The 22,594-nt window shown below is 45.4% G+C and overlaps 1 protein-coding gene across 2 annotated transcripts in view; it reads left to right on the forward strand.

Moving 5' to 3' along the window:
- The first annotated feature begins 21,963 nt into the window (after positions 1–21,963).
- Positions 21,964–22,594, forward strand: part of rbpjb (recombination signal binding protein for immunoglobulin kappa J region b) — a 77,253-nt gene continuing 76,622 nt past the window's right edge. For both annotated transcript variants that reach the window (XM_083788698.1, XM_083788699.1), the window contains exon 1: positions 21,964–22,055. In XM_083788698.1, the coding sequence (XP_083644824.1) occupies positions 22,036–22,055 (20 nt within the window). In that variant the 5' untranslated portion in view covers positions 21,964–22,035. The remainder of the gene's footprint in view (positions 22,056–22,594) is intronic.

Consider the following 22,594-nt stretch of genomic DNA (forward strand, 5'->3'; position numbering starts at 1 on the left):
GGTCCATTTGGTTACCAACTCTCCATCATTTAGCTGGGGACCACCTGGAACCCCCTCAAGGACCACTGGTGGTCTTCGGACCACTAGTTGAAAACCACTGATGGATGCATCTTACTGCACATTCTCTAAGTCTGATACTAAATGATCTGCACCACCCCCAATTCTGACTGCTGCGAAACTGTTGTTTTGCTTATTCGTCTTGTTCCTTTTATATTCGCTTTAAAATCCAGTATTATCCTAGGTATATTGTATTGTTGTTATTATAGCACAGCCTATAAGTTGCCGGAACGTGCCACACCAGTTTGTACCTGTATGAGTGAGTGACAAATAAGCCCTCTTCATTCTCTTGAGTCTTGATTCTTCTTGAACGTTTGCTGCGAGACTCGATGCGCAGCCGTTATAGCGTTCTATCAGCGCTCTCTGGCCCAACTTGCACTCTGTGTCACTGTTTCCATGTTCTGTCTGCCTCTCGCCTGTCTGCCTCTAGAGACCTCTGCTCGTGGCCTCCGTCCGCTCTGCCGCACCAAGAGAGTAGTCTCTCTTTCTCTTGCTTCTGTTGCACACTCTTGCTCTCTCTCCTTATAGTCCTTCGTCGTCTAGCTCTCTCTTTTTTGCTTCTGTCACTGACTCTCTGTCCTTTCTTTCGCTTGCCCACCACCACCACCACATACTGTCACTTGTTTCCTTTCTGCACAGCTCTTATTATTTCCAAACCCTTCTCCTCCGTCAACCCCCGTTTTTGTTTTCCAAAACTCCCCGAGCCAGCAAAATAATAATGGAATTAACCGGACCGATAGCCAGACAGAGGGAGAGGCCAACGCCAGCCGGGCCCAATAGCAACCCAGACACATGCGCTCCCTGACACTTGGATGCCAGTGTCCCTGTGGTTTTGGACCAGTGAGCTCATCCTATTGCAAATAACAGCGGTGACATCACCGCCTTGGCCCATCAGGGCTGCCGCCCAATCAGGATTCAGAGGTAACCCGCAGTGAGGGCAGGAAGAGACTAAAAATGAACGGAAAGAAAAGGAGAGAGGGGAAAAGTCTGGAAGATGTTTTTTATTTAAAGGTAATGGGGCTGGTTTATAAGCACCGTGAGGACATGGGAGAGGCCGGAATGGGGACAGACCGGCGCATGCTTGTACCGCACGCACAGAAATGAGCAGTGCACACACACACACACACACACACACACACACACACACACACACACACACACACACCAAACCTTTAGCAGACTCTATGGTGTTTTGACCCACTCTTCATGTGTAGCAACAGTCAGTCCTGAGACAGGTTGGATCAGTTGGCATTTCTTTCTGGCTCAGAGGTTCAGTGTGAGGGATGTTTTCATCAACACTAGTCTGATTAGAAAGAGTTCTGCCATCAGGTCTGGTTTCAAGTCTTGATCATCTTGGGGCTATTGAGAGGCCTCTGTTAGAGCCATACTCTACAGTCTACACCAGACGCGTCAACTCCGGGGGTGCCGAGGCGCAGCTGCACCCACTGGCATTCTGTTTTAAACTTTTAATAGCAGAATATGCACCCACTGTATAGTGACTGTCCTGAATGAAAATGTCACGTAGTCACATACCAGCTTGTGCAGCGTCGGGCGCGGGCCAGAGGTGTTGGGCCGCCGCCCATGGGCATTCAAATGCTAATAAGGTGGCTTTTGTTCTGCTGCCAGGTAGAGAGTATAAATGTCCATACATTACAGTACACGATTCATTTCCAAATCCATTTGACTACGAAACTACGATGATGAAGCCACCTCCTGCAAAGAAGCGAGTCCAGTCCATCCTACAATTCGGCGCCGCTGCTGCCGCCTCAAAGACCCGGCTGCTCGCACCAGAGCCCGCTGCTACATCGACTCCAGTGCCACTGCCCGGCGCTCCTGCGCCTGCCGCCGCCAAGACCCGTCTCCCAGTCTGGCGGGATCTGGGAGTCCCAGAGGAGCTCGCTGTCGCCACACCGACTCTACAAGTAGCTGCCGAGGCTGACAGCACTGTCAGCGCCAACACAGCGGCTCTTTTAAGAGCTAATAGCAGCCAGCCGCCGAGCAAAAGCCGCAAATATGCCCGAAAATATCAACCCTACTGGAAAGAGACATTTACCTGGATCACGTACGACTCTACTAAAGACAAAGTGTTTTGTAGCATTTGCTCTGAAGCTGTGGAGCTGGGTATTCCACTACTATCCAAATCAACACGCGTAAGGACTCTAGAAACACTTTCCTCGTAAGCGACCGCCACAAAGCGACTGCTTTACTGTTTATCATTGATCATGTTGAAACAAGATACTGAAACAATTGAATGTATTCGTTGTGAACTGAAACACTGTGTTCATTAGCAAACTGTAAATAAATTACCAACCGAAAAACAAAACTCGTTTTTTTTCCACCGCTGGGGGGGGGGGGGGGTTATTTGTTTTATTCGCATTACAACACTTACAACAAAATTAAATGCTTGTTACATTTTGTCATTGTAGCTTGTAGTTCAGCTATTTTTTTAATCATGATTTGTAAATGTATGCTAAAAAAATCACACCCGTGTGAAGTGAATATAGCATAGCACAGTACCAAATGCCACCCTACAATCTTGTAGATGGGGGGGGGGGGGGGGGAGGAGGGGGGGGGGGGGGGGGGAGGAGGGCGGGGGTGGCACCCACCGCCGTTATAGGAACGTGACGCGCCTGGTCTACACCACTAGTCCGTCTCGCTCCCTCCCTCTGTCTCTTTCTCTCTCACTCTTTCTCCATCCCTTGCTTTATCTCTTGTTTTTTCCTTTTACTCTCTCTCACTTGCTTTCTCTGCGCCTTGAGGTCACCGGCCTACTTGTTGGCTTTTGTCGATGTCACCTGCTCATTTGGACCCATGAACTTTATAACCTCTAATTCTGCTCACAAGACACTCGCTCATATTACAATGTATGAACTGGTAATGACTAGTGAAAGCATCCCATTCCAAAACGTGCTGTGGTCTATCCTTTAGCGATACATCTAAAACAACGTTGTGTCTCTTGTTTGCTAAGAATGCTGTCGATGAATTGAAAGATCACTGAGAGGCCTGGATGGCTATGGTAGCGGTCCGGACACCGAGCCTAACAGTGTGCAGCGGGTTCGAATCCCGACCCCGACGACCTTTGCTGCGTGTCACCCCCCATCTCTCTCTCCTCCATCACTGTGTATGTACAACAAAGTTGGCCGTTTAATTAACAAGAACATTTGACCACACTATTTGAACGCTTGTAAAAAGAATGGGCGCATTTTGAGTGTGATGATATGTGGTGTGGGAAACAAAAACAACTGAAATGATGATGACAGACCAGGGGTGCCCGCAATTTTTTGACTTCAGAGCTACTTTCAAAATGACCAACGCAGCAAGGTCTAGCCACCCAAAGATTACCAGTACGCCTGAGGGCAAGAAGCAACCTCGCCCTGAGGTCGCGTGCACTGGCCATCTATGGAGCGTGTCTTGAGTGTACAGGGTGTGATGAGGAAGATATGGAATGTCAGAACAGGTCAGCTCCATATATGGAGATCTAAGGGTGGCAGCGGGGCAGTGTCTTGAATGTACAGGGTTTGATGAGGGCCTAGGTAGGGCCGGGCCTTAATCTTCAGGCCTGTTTCGAACTCTAGTTTTCGGGGCCAATGCTAGCCTCTGTGATGTCATGACAGAGGGGCGGGGCATCATCCTATTGGTTTGTTTTGGCCTCCAGACATGTCCTGTCCAGGAACAGATTAATGGATTTAGCCTGGGGAATGGAGTGCGGGGCTTAAACCCCTCTTTACGCATAAACACTCCTGGTCACAGCGGACAAATAAATACAAATTGTGCGGGTCAAGGAAATCAGGAAGTCTAATCTGTTTTTAAACATCATGCCTTTCTTGTATGTTGGATGGAGAGAATAATTGGATATGGAGGATATGGTTTGGTGATACATGTACTGAAATCTGTCCCAGACAGTTCTGCTTATTCCGGTTCTAATCCCAACCTTCAGCATCAACAGCTTTGGCAGCTCAGACTCCAATCTGTTATCACTGTGCTGTTCAACTTGTCTCCGATCATTCTGTTCATTTTGTTTACATTGCTCTGTATATGTTGTTATAATACTACTACTACTACTAATAATAATAATAATAAGGGTAATAATATTAATAATAATAATAATTATTATTATTATTGCTATTATTGTATTAATTATTACCATTGATAATAATCCCAAATAAATGAAGTAATGATTCATTTCATATTAATTGTTCATATTAATAATAATCCCAATGTATCAATTTCAGAACAAGTTAAAACAAGCTTCTGAAATATGACCCTATATATAATATACCCTCTGTCTCTCTCTGTCTCTCTCTGTCTCTCTCTGTCTCTCCCTCTCGCTTCTCCTTCTTTCTCTTCTTAGTTGCTATGCTCCTTTTTTCATGCGGAAGTGAACACTAAACCCACCCGGCAACACCAGTCTGACACACTTCTAAAAGGGGGGGAGTGTGCGTGTGTCGTGTTGAGAGTGTGTGTGTGTGTGTGTGTGTGTGTGTGTGTGTGTGTGTGTGTGTGTGTGTGTGTGTGTGTGTGTGTGTGTGTGTGTGTGTGTGTGTGTGTGTGTGTGTGTGCGTCTGTGTGTGCGTGCGTGCGTGCGTGCGAGTGCGTGTGTGTGTATGGGGCAGTGGTCAGGGGGAATAGACTGCAAACAAACGAACGAACGCCAAGCTCAAATTTAACCGCAGGTCGCCATGCGGGGCCGGGCCGAGCCGTCCTGGCGTGGTGGTGGGGCTCTTTTGTAATGTATATCAAGTTCACCAAGGCCCTTTTCATCGGACAGGCCTTATTGTTAATGGGGGTGGGGGGGGGGGGGGGGGGCAAGCCGTCGCTCTGCAGCCCAACTGCCCCCACCCCTTCTTCCTCTCTTCTCCCCCGCCTCCGCCACGGGAGCAGGTTGGCTTGCATTGTTTTATGGAAATGCACGCGGGCCTCGCCGGGTGTCTGCCAGGCGACATGCATGGGAGGGGCTTGTGTGTGTGTGTGTGTGTGTGTGTGTGTGTGTGTGTGTGTGTGTGTGTGTGTGTGTGTGTCTGACGGAGGGAGGGAGGGAGGGAGGCGGGGTATAGGCGTGGGGGTAGATGTGAAGCCGACCCCAGCAAATGCCCCTGACCCCGAGCAGATGGCTAGGCAGGGTCTCTCCGCTCAGCCAGAATTAATAGCGTGTGCCATGTCACATTGTGCAGGATGGGCTGCCTAAAACCCAACGTTCAACCCCCCCCCCCCCCCACTCTTCCTCCCTCCCCACCTCTATGTTGCTCTCCGTTGCAACCCACCTCTCTCTCTCTCTCTGTCTCTCTCTCCGTCTCCCACTCCGACCCCCCCCCCCTCCCCCTTCCCCTCTCTCCCTCTTCTGTCTCCCCCTCCGTCTCGTTTTACCCCTAAATCTCCTCCTGTTATTTTTCCCTTCAATACAAGCCTTATCCATATACAAGCCTCCATGCATGCACTCCTCCTCTCTTTCCACCTTTTCTTTCTCTCCTTCCCCTCTGGGAGAGAATAGAATGAGCGCTCCATTCTTCATCCATTCATCATCCCATTCATCCAGTCATTTATTCACGTGCCTGTCATTGTCCCCCCGTTCTTAATGGACACTCATTCACAGGTTGGCCCACTTATGGGGGCTTTGTTTGGCGGACAATTGAGGCACCTGCGTTTGAAAAAGCGCTCCCCGCTGAAGGCCCAGCACCTCATTTCCTCACTACGCCCGTTCACATTCATTCACTCACTCGCATGTTCTCTTATTCATTCATTCATTCATTCATTCACTCGCTCACTCACATGCGCTCACCCCCCCCCCCCTCCTGCTGCCTCTTTTCATTGCTCACTGATAAATGGCATGCTCGCTTGAGAGCTCACTCACTTATGTTATGTCACTCACTAGCTCACTCACTCACCCTGCACACACTCACCCGCTCACTCACTCACTCACCCACCCGCTCACTCACTCACTCACCCACTCACTCACTCACTCACCCTGCACACACTCACTCACTCACTCACTCACTTACTCACTCACTCACCCGCTCACTCACTCACTCACTCACTCACTCACTCACTCACTCACTCACTTACTCACTCACTCACCCTGCACACACTCACTCACTCACTCACTCACTCACTCACTCACTCACTCACCCGCTCGCTCACTCACTCACTCACCCACCCGCTCACTCACTCACTCACGTCTCACCCACCCGCTCACTCACTCACTCACCCACCCGCTCACTCACTCACTCACTCACCCTGCACACACTCACCCGCTCACTCACTCACCCACCCGCTCACTCACTCACCCACCCACTCACCCGCTCACTCACTCACTCACCCACCCACTCACCCCGCTCACTCACCCACCCACCCGCTCACTCACTCACCCACCCACTCACTCACACCGCTCACTCTCATGCTTCCTGTTTATTGTTGAGTCTGAAAACAATGTTGGCCATTAAGCTAATCATCTGGGAGCCAGATAGTTTGACAGGTTCATGGTCACTGTGGGTCCCTTGTGTATCTTGACAGCCAGGCTGTACTCTGTCCTCTACCCTGAGTTATCCCACCCTATCCCATTCTGACCTGAGATCAGATTCTAAAAATGTCTATTACATCCTGACAGTTTCATTATTAACCCATTCTGACCTGAGATCAGATTCTAAAAGTGTCTTCGATTTTTCAAAATAGCAGACCTACAAGCTCGTATCGCGCCACTCGGTGGCGCGATATGAGCTTGTAGATCTGCTATTTTTAAATAGCTAAAGCATAACATGATGCCGACACCAAAATGGGTGCCCGTTCAGAATGGGCTATAGCATAATGACTCATTATGTAGGTGTGAGGTCAAGTAGCAGTCTGATTAGTTTGTTTGAGACTTCTGTAGTTTAGATTTTAGTACCTTTTGAGGTGATAGAGTTTGTGCGTAGTCAAGATTACATTGGAAAAGAGTGCATTCTTACTGTGATCAACGAGGAAATGCTGCCCAAATGTTATTATTTGGTTGACTTTCTTGATGACTTTTGTTGTCATTTTATCACCGGAAAGATTGTTATCTTAAATACAACCCAGATATAGGAAATACCTTCTTAACCTTTGACAACATTGTCACCCAGTCTGATCTGAAAATCCTGTGTTAATAGCTGAATAGGATGGGGCAGGTCTATACGCTCCTGTATTTTAACATCAGTTAGTATTATGGTGGTACTTGGAGAGCCAGATATCTTCTGTGGTGGTGTACTTTGTATAAAAAGATTGAAAACCCCTGGTATAGTCGATACACACACACACACACACACACACACACACACACACACACACACACACACACACACACACACACACACACACACACACACACACACACACACACACACACACACACACACACACACACACACACACTCACTATCTAGTCCGGGGTGTGGATCCACCACAAATATTTCCTGGGCCTCTTCCTCACTCCTGGAGTGGCAGGGTGACTGCCAGGAATGGGACAACAGGGTCAGGGTTCCATTCACCCCCAGCGATGGCCTCCACTCCTAATCACCAGAGCTCTTCCTGCACCGCCCACCGCCCACCCCCCCATCAGCCTCCAGACTGACTGACCGCATGGGAGATATACTAGGAGAGGGACCGGGGAGGGGAGGGGGAGGGAGGGGATGGTGGGGGTCAGGGGTCATAGCATTGGCGGTGCAGACACTTAGCTAGAGCTTGCGTGAGAGATAGTCGAGAGTGTGTGTGTGTGTGTGTGTGTGTGTCTCTGTGTGTGCGTGTGCGTGTGTGTGTGTGCATGCGTGTGTGTGCGCGTGTGCACGTGTTTATGTGCATGGGAATAGATGCTATAAAATAGGGCTATAGCAAAACTAGTGAAAATAGCAGATCTCACGTTGTGAACTTGTAGATGAGCTTTTTCCACTATATACTTTTCAACGATTTCATGCCCAAAGTGATTGATTATTAACCATTGTTATTATTGACTCATATATAGATTATAGATTTAACTGATTGGTTTGAGTTTAAACTGCTGCACACCTACTGTAAAATGCATTTCTTGGTGTGTTCCAGTGTGTTAAAAGCGTGTGTGTGCGTGTGTGTGTGTGTATGCGTGTGCGAGAGAGAGAGAGAGAGAGAGAGAGGAGACAAGGGGTCAAGGTTATACAAGTTCACTTGGCTGAGAGATGTTCCTTTCTGTTCCCTCTCCAGCAGCCAAATATGCTGTGGTTACCAAACTGAAGCTGTCTGTCTAAACACTAGCTCCAAAACAATAGCAATATAAATATACACCATATCAGGTTTTATAAGGTTTTAAATGTTGCGTGAAACTACACTTTCACGCTAACCAGGATCAAGTATAGTGAACAGACTTTTCCCATTCTGACCTGAGATCAGATTCTAAAAATGTCTATTACATCCTGACAGTTTCATTATTAACCCATTCTGACCTGAGATTCTAGATTCTAAAAGTGTCTTCGATTTTTCAAAAATAGCAGACCTACAAGTTCGTATCGCGCCACTCGGTGGCGCGATATGAGCTTGTAGATCTGCTATTTTTCAATAGCTAAAGCATAACATGATGCCAACACCAAAATGGGTGCCCGGTCAGAATGGGTTAAAGGTCCCTGTAAAAAAGCCTCTCGTTCACAGAAAAATAAGGCACATATCCCGAAGATGGGGTGTACGTACGTACGAACTAAGATCCAAAGTGTCCAAACGGGTCCAAATTAAAAGCGGTGCAACTTTGGGGTTGTGCTGAGTAAAAGAACATCTGACCATCAGTCTGTTTGTCACAATATAAGATATCCTACCACTTGAGCTTGTCAAAACAATTGAGCTCTGAAGCTGTAACATTATAGCACTTCTGCTCTGAGCCTTCACCAACATTGGCTTAGTGGTCCAATGCAGGACGAGTGGAACAAACCAAATTAAATGAGTTATGCTCTTTAGTTTACTGCGTATGAATGAGTATACCACGAGCATTCTCACAACGTGGAGACCTTTTACTTGTGTTGGACGTGGCCATTGTTATGACATACTTGACCCTGTTCCTGATTAGTCTCTTAAGGACTAGAATTGTGGAGGATTTTTTTTCTACCAGCCCTTTCAGTGAGACAAAAACCTCTACAAATATTGGATTCCGGCCCAGCCGACCGCGATAGCCTATCTAGAGGCTCCGAAGATGATGTTTCAACCACATCCTGACAACAAACAAAATAACTCGTGTTGAGGTTAGAAAAATCCAACATTTGCCCATGTTTCTTATGACACTCATAAATCACCCTCTGGAGCCACATACACTCAAAAGGGGTCAAGAAGAGATGTGGAGCAAGCCAAATCTAACAAGCCGTGCATCGAGTCAGATTTTCCGAGGTGAAAACGCGATTGTCACTTAAAAGTGAAAAGACATTGAGGGGAGCCGTTGGGAAATGGAAGTGCTCTGACCACATGACAGCTGAGTCACCATAGCATTGATGGAGTTGCTATGATGACAAATCAACACAGATTTCTGCTGTGTATTTTTTTAATAATTAATGCCCGGTCGCCTGTCTCTCTGGTCCCAGATTGAAGTTTCTTAAGCTTGTCTGGCGTTATTTGATCTGTGGGACTTTTCTTTGAGGTCTGTCTGACAGTTCACACCATAGACAAGCATTTACAGTTTGCAATCCAAAAGTTTCTTTGATTTGGCATTTTTGATCTTGTGAACATCCTAAAACTGCTAGACATCTCTTTCTTGTCATGGTCTGTCGCTCTACAGACCATGTCTCCACATCAGCCACTCCCATTCTTCATTCCCTCTCTCAGTCCTTGTCACACACCTGTTTCCACCCCCTCTTCAGCCCAACAGTGCCATGCCCATTCCACACCTGAGAACACTCCTGCAATCACCCTGCTCCCTATAAGACTGGACTCATTTCACAAACACATTGTCAGTACATACAATCACCCTGCTCCCTATAAGACTGGACTCATTTCACAAAATACCTTTTAGAAGCCCAAAACAACAAACGAGAAGTCCAAGGCAGAACACAGGAACAAGGATGTATGTACTGACAATGTGTTTGTGAAATGAGTCCAGTCTTATAGGGAGCATGGTGATTGTATGTACTGACAATGTGTTTGTGAAAAGAGTCCAGTCTTATAGGGAGCAGGGTGATTGTATGTACTGACAATGTGTTTGTGAAAAGAGTCCAGTCTTATAGGGAGCAGGGTGATTGTATGTACTGACAATGTGTTTGTGAAAAGAGTCCAGTCTTATAGGGAGCAGGGTGATTGTATGTACTGACAATGTGTTTGTGAAAAGAGTCCAGTCTTATAGGGAGCAGGGTGATTGTATGTACTGACAATGTGTTTGTGAAAAGAGTCCAGTCTTATAGGGAGCAGGGTGACTGCAGGAGTGTTCTCAGGTGTGGAATGGGCATGGCACTGTTGGGCTGAAGATGGGGTGGAAACAGGTGTGTGACAAGGACTGAGAGAGGGAATGAAGAATGGGAGTGGCTGATGTGGAGACATATGGTCTGTAGAGCGACAGACCATGACATTTCTTATGTACAGTATTAAAGTAAATGTACTTTGTTACTGTATCCTCCACTGGTAGTAGCTATACCTAACCTAACTGTTGGCCACTGAACACTGGAACAAACAGGTTTAGTGTCTTCAGCGAGGCTCGGTTTCTTGATGGTTTGTAATTAAGGGAGGGGAACAATGCTACACCAAGACTTTCCCAGTTTGTGTGGGAAGCTTGACTTTTCAATCCTTTTGGCTACTGCATGCTGCTACAGTTTATTATAGAAAGTCCAGGTCCTAACGTTACAGTTATGAACTGTATACACTGACTGGAACAGAATTGATTTGGAAGTTTTTGATCACGCATTGCTGCGGTCAGGGTATTGTAATCGCTCCCGTGTGTGTGCGTGTGCGTGTGTGTGTGTGCGTGTGTGCGTGTGTGTGTGTGCGTGTGTGCGTGCGTGCGTGCGTGCGTGCGTGCGTGCGTGTTTGGCTGTCTGGGCAAAACAATAACTCCAGAATAGATGCAGTACATGGATTTTCATGGCAATTGGTTGAAGTGATCAGTACCCTACTCCAAAAAATATGTTTAACCAAGACCTATTTTATATTTCAGTTATTCAAAAATAGCAGATCTACAAGCTCACAATGTGTCATTACGCAACACATTGTGGAAACCTTTAGGCCAAAATGGCCATGGTCAAAATAAAGGTCAAGGTCAAGAGTATAGCCTACATAATAGTGAGCATATCTCATGAACATAAAAGAAGAGATGGCGCAGGCAGGGCTTGCATATCACGCACCAGAGTGATTTATTTTTACATTTATTTTAATACATCTCACAATGGCAGGGCCAACTTAGAATACATTTTGGCCTCTTCTACACACATCATACCCCACTATCATCTAATAGGATAAGACCAAGATGAGAAAGACGTCATTGTCCCATCGGGAAATGTGTCATGGACACATACAGTACAGTACAGTAGCTTCTGTTAAAAATACGACAACATATATAGTGCCACACACTACATAGAGATAACATGCCGTACACAAACACACACAAACTGATTTTTTTTACCTTTTACAATGTCCTTAATAAAGTCTGTGCATTTCACGTGTTAGGTGTGAAGTGAATCAACAGCTAAAGTGAGTTGCCCTCAGATGTCAAATTGCTTTGAGTTGCAACCAAAACGCTGAACATGAAAAGACTTCGATACATTTCTATGTGCTTTCTTTACCTCAAGGCGTTGTTTGCAAAGATTATTTTTTTTTGTTTTTGCCAGAAGAATGCATAAGGCTGTCTGTATTTTCATTTCCACAACATAATGCATTATACATCTTTTCTGAACTCATGATCAGCTCTGTTTTGTTAATCAGAGTCCAAAACCCAGAGGCAAGACTTGAACTCTGAAAGGTACTGGAGAGAGGCAGCGCCAAGTGAACCGCACTCATATAACTTTTTTATGAAACAGTTTCCCTCCAGTGAAAATGAGAACACAATCTGCCACACACAACTCTTAACGGGATGATTTGAAAATAGGCATGGTTGCAAAGCTGACATCCATAGAGGCTAGTTTTGGTTTTGTCTTATCTATTCTGGGGCTGTTGGCTTTGCTGAAAACTATCACGCTAATAGTTGTATGTGTCATGGTTAACCGTGTCCTCTTTCAACTACGTGAAAGACAAAAAACATCCAGGGTGATAGTATGCAATTATTGATTTTTTTTATATCATACATTTGTTGCGTTATCAGAAGACTGAAAACAATAAAAGCTCTCATGAAGGTTCATAAACTGTCGCGTTACAGTTTACTGAATGAGGATTAGGTCCTCTGTAGAGCCACTGTTGTATGAGTCAGCCATATCAAGTTGCTTATTTTCACATGTCATGTAAAGCCTATGTCTCACGGCTGCCAAATAGTGTGCCTGTGCAGATCTCACTCTGCACGAATTCTGGCAGACTGAACTCAGTGTGAACCACACAGGTCCAGGAAAGGGGAAACGTCTCTTTCCTCTGATTCCCCCTCTCTCTTTTCAAAAAGAGTCGTTGCAAAACAGTGTCAATTCCCGGCCCACTCTGCCCCCCCTTTTGACAGAGCTGTGGGGCCCCATGATGTCCGCTCGGGACCTGGTTCCAAAGACGGTTGTGATGAAAGGGGGAGCCTTTCATCGGAGGGTGCGAAGGGTGCCTTTTTGAAGTATGGCACGCCCCATCGGACAGATCGTCCTCTCCATTTGTCAGGCTGACTGCTGTGTTACATATTTTGCTTCTCTGCACTGTCTGTCTGTCTCACAGACAGACAGACAGACAAGACAGACAGACAGACAGACAAGACAGGCAGGCAGGCAGGCAGGCAGGCAGGCAGGCAGGCAGGCAGGCAGGCAGGCAGGCAGGCAGACAGTCAGTCAGTCAGTCAGACAGACAGTAAACAGCCTGACAGGGACTTCCTTCACTAGCACGATATGCTCTGAACCCAGACTCACACCAACCAGGCTTGATCAATTATGATGTATGTTGAGGGAATGTGATATTATCTATAGCGGTTCAGATTCTGGGGGCCTCTCCATAAATGTGTTATTCTAATGGGTCCATTTTTACACTTTTATATAGTTAGACTAACACTCAGGATTTTACTGTGCTTGATGAGATTGTTTGTGAAGATGGGAATCAGTGAGTTTGTTATATGGCGCCAAATTCTTTCTTCCTGTCTGTGTCCTTCTGGAACCCTTCCCGGGCCTACATGCCCGTGTTTCTCTGTTTGTCTGTCTGGCTGTGGAACATGGTCTAGTATGTGTCTGTGTGCCGTTCTAACATTTGACATTTGGTTCCATAGTGCTGCTAATCAGGGACGTCTGACTGCGCTTCCTTAACCCATTCTGACCTGAGATCAGATTCTAAAAATGTCAGTCGCTCTTCGATTTTTCAAAAATAGCAGACCTACAAGCTCGTATCGCGCCACTCGGTGGCGCGATATGAGCTTGTAGATCTGCTATTTTTAAATAGCTAAAGCATAACATGATGCTGACACCAAAATGGGTGCCCGGTCAGAATTGGTTAATTGGTCCGGTTGCTCACTCTCTCATTACATCTCTCATGCTTACATCTACAGATAAAAGCTATTTTCTTATTAATAATGAACTTGCAGTAATGATTCCCCTAAGCTGGATAAGCCAGATATGGAATTGAGTGTCAGGAAAAAAAGAAGAAAAACATTTACACTGCGTAACGCTGGCTGCCTGTTACTGCTGTAACAAATCAATTTCCCCTCAGGGATTAATAAAGTATTTTCCATTCCATTCCATTCCATAGCCTACACCCATTTATTTGACTATTTTAACTTGGCCTTGAATGAAGGGACTTGTGAGTTCACTGTCAGTTCTGTGATAGTCAAGTTGCTTTATTCGATGATACCATTCTTGTATTAGTGTAATGTGACAAACCGTGGTATAAGATATGACAAATGTATCAGCACAAGATTGTATACCTGCTACTACAAATCCATATTGAGATATAACACAATGTGGGAACATCTTGTGGGGAGCAACATTTATATTTAACAGATCAAAAAAGTCTCTCTCTCTCTCTCTCTCTCTCTCTCTCTCTCTCTCTCTCTGTATGGGTCATGAGCTTAGCCAGAAAAGTGAGTGGATTTATAGACCTGGCTTGTGGCTTAGTTGTGATTGCTTGAATTGGCAGCTTCCCTTCCCTTCATTGAGCTCTAGAGATGGTCTCTCTCCATTAAAAATAATCACGTTATGCCTTGTGAGTGGAAGGGCCATGGAGACAAGGCGAAGAGCTAAAGGCAGATTTATGCATTACTTGTATGATCATGTCACTCAATGACAATTACAGATTTTTCCAGTTGAGATTGAGAATCTGTTAATTTCTTCAAGTGACATGGCCGTGTGATGAAGTGTGAATTAGCCTTACATTTCCACTCCTCCTACCACATGCCGCACTCGGCATACCTCCAAAGCATTACTACAGTGTTGACTGTAATGGCCAATGAGGAAGCATCCAGGTCGGGATGATTGAGTAACATAAAACAAGTGCTCCTCGTTTTTGGGGTGTCTCCAATCGAGGAACGGCTCACGGGTCTTCAGGCAAACGCTGTGGCATTCACAACGCTTTTGGCTCGTAGATTGATACTTCGACAATGGAAGTCGGGGAAACCTCCCTCGTTCAAACAGTGGGTCAAAGAGGTCCTCTCCATGATTCCCCTAGAGAAACTAAGGTACAACCGTAGTGGTTCTAAAGATAGATTCATTATGACTTGGACCCCTTTCATAGAGTTTGTAGAAAGTATACCTTTCACTTAAACCCATATTCCCTTGTACAATCTGATACCTCACACTAAACCTGACATTGGGCGACCTCTGGTTGGAGGCCCTCAGTAAGTAGACAGTTGGATACAGAGCAATTTACTATTTAAACTGAAAGATGGATACAACGTATGTAACCTAGATACCATACCCTGATGGAAAATGCTGTTTATTTTATTTATTTATTTTTATTATTTATTTATTTTTCTTCTTACTATGTTCATTAGTACTTTCAAAACTAGTTTACTAATTACTTTTACTGTCTTGTACTGTCTGTCTTTGTTTTATTTGTCTTGTTCTGACCTTGATTGGGGGGGGAGGGGGGGATATTTATGTCGGATACAACAAAATGTACACATGTTTTTTCATTTATTCATCAATAAAAATAAAAATAAAGTGTTAAAAAAAAAAAAAAAAGTGCTCCTCGATACCTGATATGACACGTGGGTCCCGTCAATGATGAGTGACTGGCTTGTGATGATTTTGTTTATTTATTTATATTTTTGCTTTAATAAAGGTACAGTGGAGAGAGACAGGAAACATGGTTAGGGTTAGAGACAGGGAGAAGACAAGGAGTGACATGCAGAGTTGAACTGGGGACTCGCCGTTACTAGGCATTAGAACCCATGGTATGCACCCTAACTACTCAGCTATTGTGTCACTCCCATAGGTCCAGGGATAATAAAAGATTAAGACCTATACTGTAAAGCTCCTTTAGGGATGTTTTGGGTGGAGGAAAACACTTGACATGCACTGTTGAACAGGGATGATTTTGTCTGAGTATGTAAAGCACACCAGGGGGCATGTGAAAAGGGACTTTAACCCATTCTGACCTGAGATCAGATTCATACGAGGTTTTCCACTGGACACACACTGGTCTGATTAACCCATTCTCACCTGAGATCAGATTCTAGAAATGTCAGTCGCTCTTTGATTTTTCAGAAATAGCAGACCTACAAGCTCGTATCGCGCCACTCGGTGGCGCGATACGAGCTTGTAGATCTGCTATTTTTAAATAGCTAAAGCATAACATGATGCTGACACCAAAATGGGTGCCCGGTCAGAGTTAACTCATCATAGTGTTCCTTCTAGCAAATCCAAAAAGTGGATTGAATTTTTGGCATACAGTAAATAGTGTCATATCAACACATGTTAACCTTAGTGTTGCTGTACAGTACACAGTGATGATGTGGTTGTATATTGCTGTGACTGTTTAATTTTGTTGTCTTCATTTTTGTACATTAACCCATTACATTTATCCTCAGCCTTTGGACATTTTATTATACTATGTTTTCTGGACCCTCAGAAGATTACATTTATTATCCAAACAATTCTCATATATATATATATATTTTAACTTAAAATGATTGTGATGCTATGTTAACTATGTTTGCTGGAGACCCCCTGGAACGCCTCCAAGGACCACTGGACCCAAGAGCAAACACTAAGATTCAGCAGTGACAGGGTCCGGGACGATATACAGTACATGACGTACATACATAACTTATGAGTGAAAAGCAGTTGTTGAGTGTATTATGCCCATACAACCCTTTGTCTCAAAGCAACCATGTCGTCAAAGCAAAGGCCTCCTTTTTCTCTCTCAGCTCCCCTTTCTCTGAAAAATACTTGCACGTGTGCTCAGCTGTGAAACATTTGAGGAAACTTTACGCTTCCCCATTCAGCTTGGAGTGTAACTGGAGGTTCACCACCGACTATAAAAAATAGAGGGAACGGAAAAATGGTTTTAGGGGAGGATGAGGTCCTAGTCGTCTCTGTGTCTTCACAGTGTTGGCCCCGGGCCAGGCACACTCTCATGCAAAACCTCACCCCTCCTCCTCCACCCTTCTCTCTTCCATCTCTTCCTTTCCCTTTCTGGCAGAGCAGTGGGGTGGCTATAAAAGTGTGTTGTGCCTCTGAAAAAATCGGAAACGTGTGGCTTTTATATATGCACGTATTCAGATAAATCACATCCTCTTCAGGTGTGTGCAAGATTTGCACCTGTGGTTGCTGGAAGAGTGGAGGTTCATTTGTTGCGGTTGGATGAGCTAAAATATTTCATATAAGCTTTAAAATATTTTAACGTATGTTATTTTGTTTGATGTATGTATGATGTATATTGTTGAATCCGGCCTTCATAGTGTTGAAAGTAGACATAATTTGCAAAGTAAGACAAATTGAGTCAACTGCTGTTGTTTTATCCTCACTAGGGGCTCTGTCCTTCCACCACTTTGGTCCTTGAAAACTACTGACTGAATTTAATTGGAATTTGTCTGGAGGATGAACCTTACAGATATTGGTGACACCATGACCTTTCCTCTATAGCTAGCACCACCCTCAGCCCAAAATGTCCACTTGAATAGAAAGTATCTCGTAATTGAATGGGCTGACTGCAGGATAAATCCCATGGCCATTCTTCTAGTGCCACCCTTACAACCCCTTTTGGTGTTAGCATTATGTTATGCTTTAGCTATTGAAAAATAGCAGATCTACAAGCTCATAGCGCGCCACCGAGTGGCGCGCTACGAGCTTGTAGGTCTGCTATTTTAGAAAAATCGAAGAACGACTTTTTCAGAAAACTGTCAGGATGTAGAAGACATTTTTAGAATCTGATCTCAGGTCAAAATGGGTTAAAGGCACCCTGTAGCGTTTTATTTTATTTTACTTAATACTTTAACCACTTAAAGTTAAACCCTCGACTGGGGTCCCCCAGGGCTCTATACTTCATCCACTCGTTTATGGATCTGCTATTTCTGCCAAACGTTCAACCCAGAATACGGATTGTTATTAGGGGACGCTAATGTTCATGTAGTCTTTTGGGTCTCTGAGGAGAGGTCTGGTAAGCAGCAGCACGGCCTCAAGGGGTCACTAGCAGGGCTTTTAGAGTTCGACGCTATAGGCTTGTCATTTCAAAGGAAGACTCCCAAAGATGCATTATAACTTGATGCAGGTCTGGTCATGGTTCTTGACACAGCATGAAATGAAATTAACACCCACACATGGTTGATACAACATTAATCTTCAACCGTGCTGAAAAGAGCTTGGATCAAAGTGTTCAACATGTCCTCCCCTCTGGCCGCAGTTATAGACAACTCTGCAAAATAGTTTTGTGCCCTCAGCCATCACTGCCCTAAATCTGCAATGCGTAAATGTTATATCCTACCCAGGATTAGAACTTGGGTCTCCCGCAATGGGAGATCACATTTCTACCACTCTTGCTTGACAGAATCCCTGCTTGGCCCCAGAGAGATACTGCACTTATGAGCTTGAGACAGTACTACTTGTTAACCAGTAGGTGTCCTCCTACGCAATACCAAGTTCTACATTTTCTCAGTAGGGAGACCAACCACTGCAGATAATTACAGCCATACAGATTTTGTTCTTATTTAAATAGTATGGGCACACTATAACAGACATACTTGTTAGTTGTTGGGCTGTTCTTATTTGTTTATACTCTGTTTTGAGTTTGACTTGTTTTGAGTGTTTGTGTACAGAACTGTGATGAATACTTTGAAGAGTTAACAAACGAGGAAAATGAGAGAGGACAAAGAGTAGAAGAGGTAACCGTGGTGCACTAGGAAGTTGGCAAAGATCACTGAGGATGCAGTGAGGAAGGCATTGAAGAGAATGAAGTGTCCTCCTGATGACATACCCGTAGAGGTGTGGAAGTGTCTAGGAGAGGTCTGGTGGCAGTAGAATTTTTTACTTAGGTCATTCAACAGGATCTTAGAGAATGAGAGGATGCCTGAGGAATGGAGGGGAAGTGTGCTGGTGCCGACTTTTGAGTGGTGCAACCACTCCTATAGACAGCTATGTGTGTGACTGTGTCCGAGCACGAAAATAGCGTTATAGCGTTATAGCGTTTGTCCACCACCAAGTGTCACTTTTGCACAGCCTAACACACAGACACACACAGGCCAGGGAGGAGGGCTTGTACAGTACAGTACAGTACAGTACAGTACAGTACAGTACAGTACAGTACAGTACAGTACAGTACAGTACAGTACAGTACAGTACCACTCACTTCAGACGGGTCTGATTTTAAGAACAAGGGTGACGTTTTGAAAACGGAAGGAATAAAGCTGATGAGCCATACACTGAAGTTATGGGAAAGAGTAGTGGAAGCAGAGGTGAGCATTTCTGAGCAGCAGTATGGTTTCAGGGCAAGGAAGAGTAGATACTACAGATGCAATATGTGCTTTGAGGATTTTGTGTCTTTGTAGATCTGGACAAAGCATTATGATATGCCGAGAGAGGAACTGTGGTATTGTATTAGGAAGTCTGGAGTGACAGAGAAGTATGTTAGAGTGGTGCAGGACATGTATGGAAGTTGTAAGACAGTGGTGAGGTGTGCCATGGTGGAAGTGGGTCTGCATCAAGGATCAGCACTGAGCCCCTTCTTGTTCGCCATGGTGATGGACAGGCTGACAGATGAGGTTAGACAGGAATCCCCATGGACCGTGATGTTTGCGGGTGACATTGTGAGAGCAGTAGTAGAGGAAAGATATGAGGTGGAGATATGCCCTGGAAAGGAGAGGAATGAAGGTTAGCAAGACAGAATACATGTGTGTGTGTGTGTGTGTGTGAATGAGAGGAACCCAAGTGGAACAGTGAGGTTGAAGGGAGTAGACGTGAAGAAGGTGGAAGACTTTAAGTATTTAGGGTCAACATTTCTTTTCGCTCCCACGCCCTACCAACAGTCATAAAGACATGCGAATCCCTTGACTCCTTCAAAACCGCTCTCAAAGGGCACCTACGGACGGCTGCAAATCGAAACTGGTCCGTAAATTCTGAATCCACCCCCCCACCCCTTTCCCCCCCTCACTGTATGTTTCTTTTCCCTTTTTACCAGCTCCTTTATGATGAATTCCTGTTATGTTTTTTGCCTATAATAGAAGTTAAGAAGTATATACTTTTTTTTTTTTAAGATATTTTTTTGCGGCTTACGCCTTTATTGATTTTTTAAGGGACAGACAGTAGGCTGACAGGAAACGGGAGAGAGATGGGGGGATGACATGCGGTAAAGGCCGTGTCGGGTCCGGGAGTCGAACCCGCGGCACACCGCGACTGGATCACCAGTCCGGTGCCCAGACCGTTACGCTACGGCCTGGGCCAAGAAGTATATACTTGTACGTCTCTAAATGTTTTGATGAATTGAACAAGGTGGACCCTCTTGTAAACATATGCTTTATTGGGACGTCCACTCACAGTTAACAGTTTTTGTATTGAGTTGTGCTTGAAATGTACTGCAAACTGTTAATACATATTTCAATCAATCACTCAATCAATTCAGCGCAATGGGTGAAAAAAGAAGTGCAAGCAGGTTGGAAGGGGTGGAGAAAAGTGTCAGTTGTGATGTTTGATAGGAAATTATCAGCAAGAATGAAAGGGAAGGTGTAGGCCTACATTAACAAGACGGTGGTGAGACCAGCTATGTTGTATGGTTTAGACTTTAGAGACAGTTGCACTGACGAAAAAGACAGGAAGCAGAGCTGGAGGAAGCAGAAAAAACGGACAGCGCATGTCATATGTTTTAGAGATGAAGCCAGAAAGGCCAGACTGAGATGGTTTGGACATGTATAGAGGAGGGATAGTATCCGTGGAAGGATGTTGAGGTTGGAACTGTCAGGCAGGAGGCCTAGAGGAAGATCCAAATGGATGTAGTGAAAGAGGACATGTATGAAGTTAGTCGGTGTGAGATAACAGGAGGCAGAGGACAGGGTGAAATGGAGGCAGATGATTTGCTGTGGTGACCCCCGAAGGGGAAAGCCGAAAGGAAAAGAAGAAAGAAGAGGTGTACAGACTGTGAAAGCAATTTTCCTCTATGGAGGACAATAAAGAATGTCTCTGAGTCTGAATCTTAACACAGTATATGTGTCTAATTCAGTTGGGAATTCTGCCCTGTACAGTTCATACTGAGGTCTCTCTCCATCTCTCTCTCTCGCTCTCAAATGTGAGTGCAGGGTTGATTGGCCGCCAGTGTACTCAAATCTTTCACTTTGGTCTTTGAAGTTTAGGGGGAAAATCCAAGCAGATCTGATCTGATTGATTATGAGTTTAACAAAGAGGCCAAACAGATTCAAATTAAGTGGGGAAAGACAAGACACAACAAACCACAACAAGAAATTGAGGCTTCATGGCTTTCCGACCCACCCACAGATATTCGAGAATGAGCTGACCCCGGACAAGCTGACACTGTAGGAAGATGTAACCTTTTTGAATGCAGTTTGGCAGATGTCCAAAAAGAGAAAGGCAAAATAAAGAAGAAAAGAAAGAACACAGACAGACAGGCAGCTGTGCCTCATTCTCGCAGTATGATAAGGCCTATAGTACAGTATAATAGCCTTCCTTGTACTTGAGAGTGAAGTTCTGGCTCTGAGGAGGGTGGTCATGTGATGGCAATGTAGCCTACTAATCTGCACTGTATGGTTGATTCACGTTTTCACACGACCCCAAGAAAGTTAACTGAAATGTTACTCCAGGGATTTGTCATTTCGGTCTGCTGGACTCCTCCAATAATTCCTCATAAACCCAGCGTATCACCACCTCTAGTAAATCGTCCCCGTTATTGGGAGGTGATGATAAAAAATTCGATATTTGGCTGAAATGAAACCCAGCTGCCTCTGAACTGAACCATCCATAAATTACACGAGCAGACAGACACATAAAATGTGACAGTATCCGTGTGTGTGTTCTGGGGGAAAAAACGAGGGTTTTCTCGTGACAAGCGGTTATTTTCCCCCAACGATCCGGTGCTGTGTAATTTATTACCCGGGGTAAACACGTGGGAATAGTATTTCAGCACCACAAGGTAAACAACTACGCTAGCTTCCACGCACGTCTCGCGACAAGTGGACGCTCCCTGCATGCTGGTCTATTGTGAGAGTTTTTCGAAGCCTCGCGTGATCCTGGAAGTTTCCCACGCCTGTTGTTGTGGCGTCTGCCCTTTTCGCTCACTCTCTCTCTAGTCTCTCTCTCTCTCTCTCTCTCTCTCTCTCCGCCGCCTCCCCTTTTCTTCCTGTCATCCTCCTCCTCAGCCACCCCCTTTCTCTGTTTTCTCCTCGCTCCCTGCACCTCCTCCAGTCTGCTTCTGTTGCCTCGGCGGGTAGGATTGTTGAGCCCTGGGAGAGAGGAGGGATATCGCGAGTATTGGAGTTTTGGTGAGAGTTTGTGGAAGATGGCGCCTGTTGTGACAGGGTGAGTCTGAGATTCGAGGGCTGGATGGTGTGGGAGAGGAGTCTAAGGGGAGGAAAGGGGGGGAAGAATGACATTTAATTCACGCCAAAATGCGTTGCTTTTAACTTCGTAGCCGCGGTTTTCCGAACGCCGCCCGCCGGTGCTTGTGTCGGGTGGTTCGGAGTGAATGGAAGTGGTTTCTTTTGTTTGAATGTTGCTGTGCATGTCTTTCTTGGAGCAGTTTATAGTAGTGGACTGTTGCTGCTGCTCGCGCTGCACCGTGCGGTGGGGAGCACAGCGGTGTTCACGGAGCCTCCGCGCCCGGCCAGGGGAGCCTCGACCCCGGCCAGGACAGGAGGCTCTCCGCTCCTCGGGGGTCTTTTATTTTTTTTTAAACACAGCGACGAGCCGTTTAGCTAGCAAGCTAATCAAGCAGCGGTGCTGGCTGCAAACAAAACAAACCGAACGTGTGCCCACCCCACCACCACCACCACCAGCTCTTCTCTCCTTTTCTGGTTGTTGGCGTCAGCCTTTCGTTGAAAGGGTTATCTCACAGCCAC

This window comes from Protomyctophum parallelum (assembly GCF_964188405.1).
Source record: "Protomyctophum parallelum genome assembly, chromosome: 18".
In the NCBI taxonomy this organism is placed as follows: domain Eukaryota; kingdom Metazoa; phylum Chordata; class Actinopteri; order Myctophiformes; family Myctophidae; genus Protomyctophum; species Protomyctophum parallelum.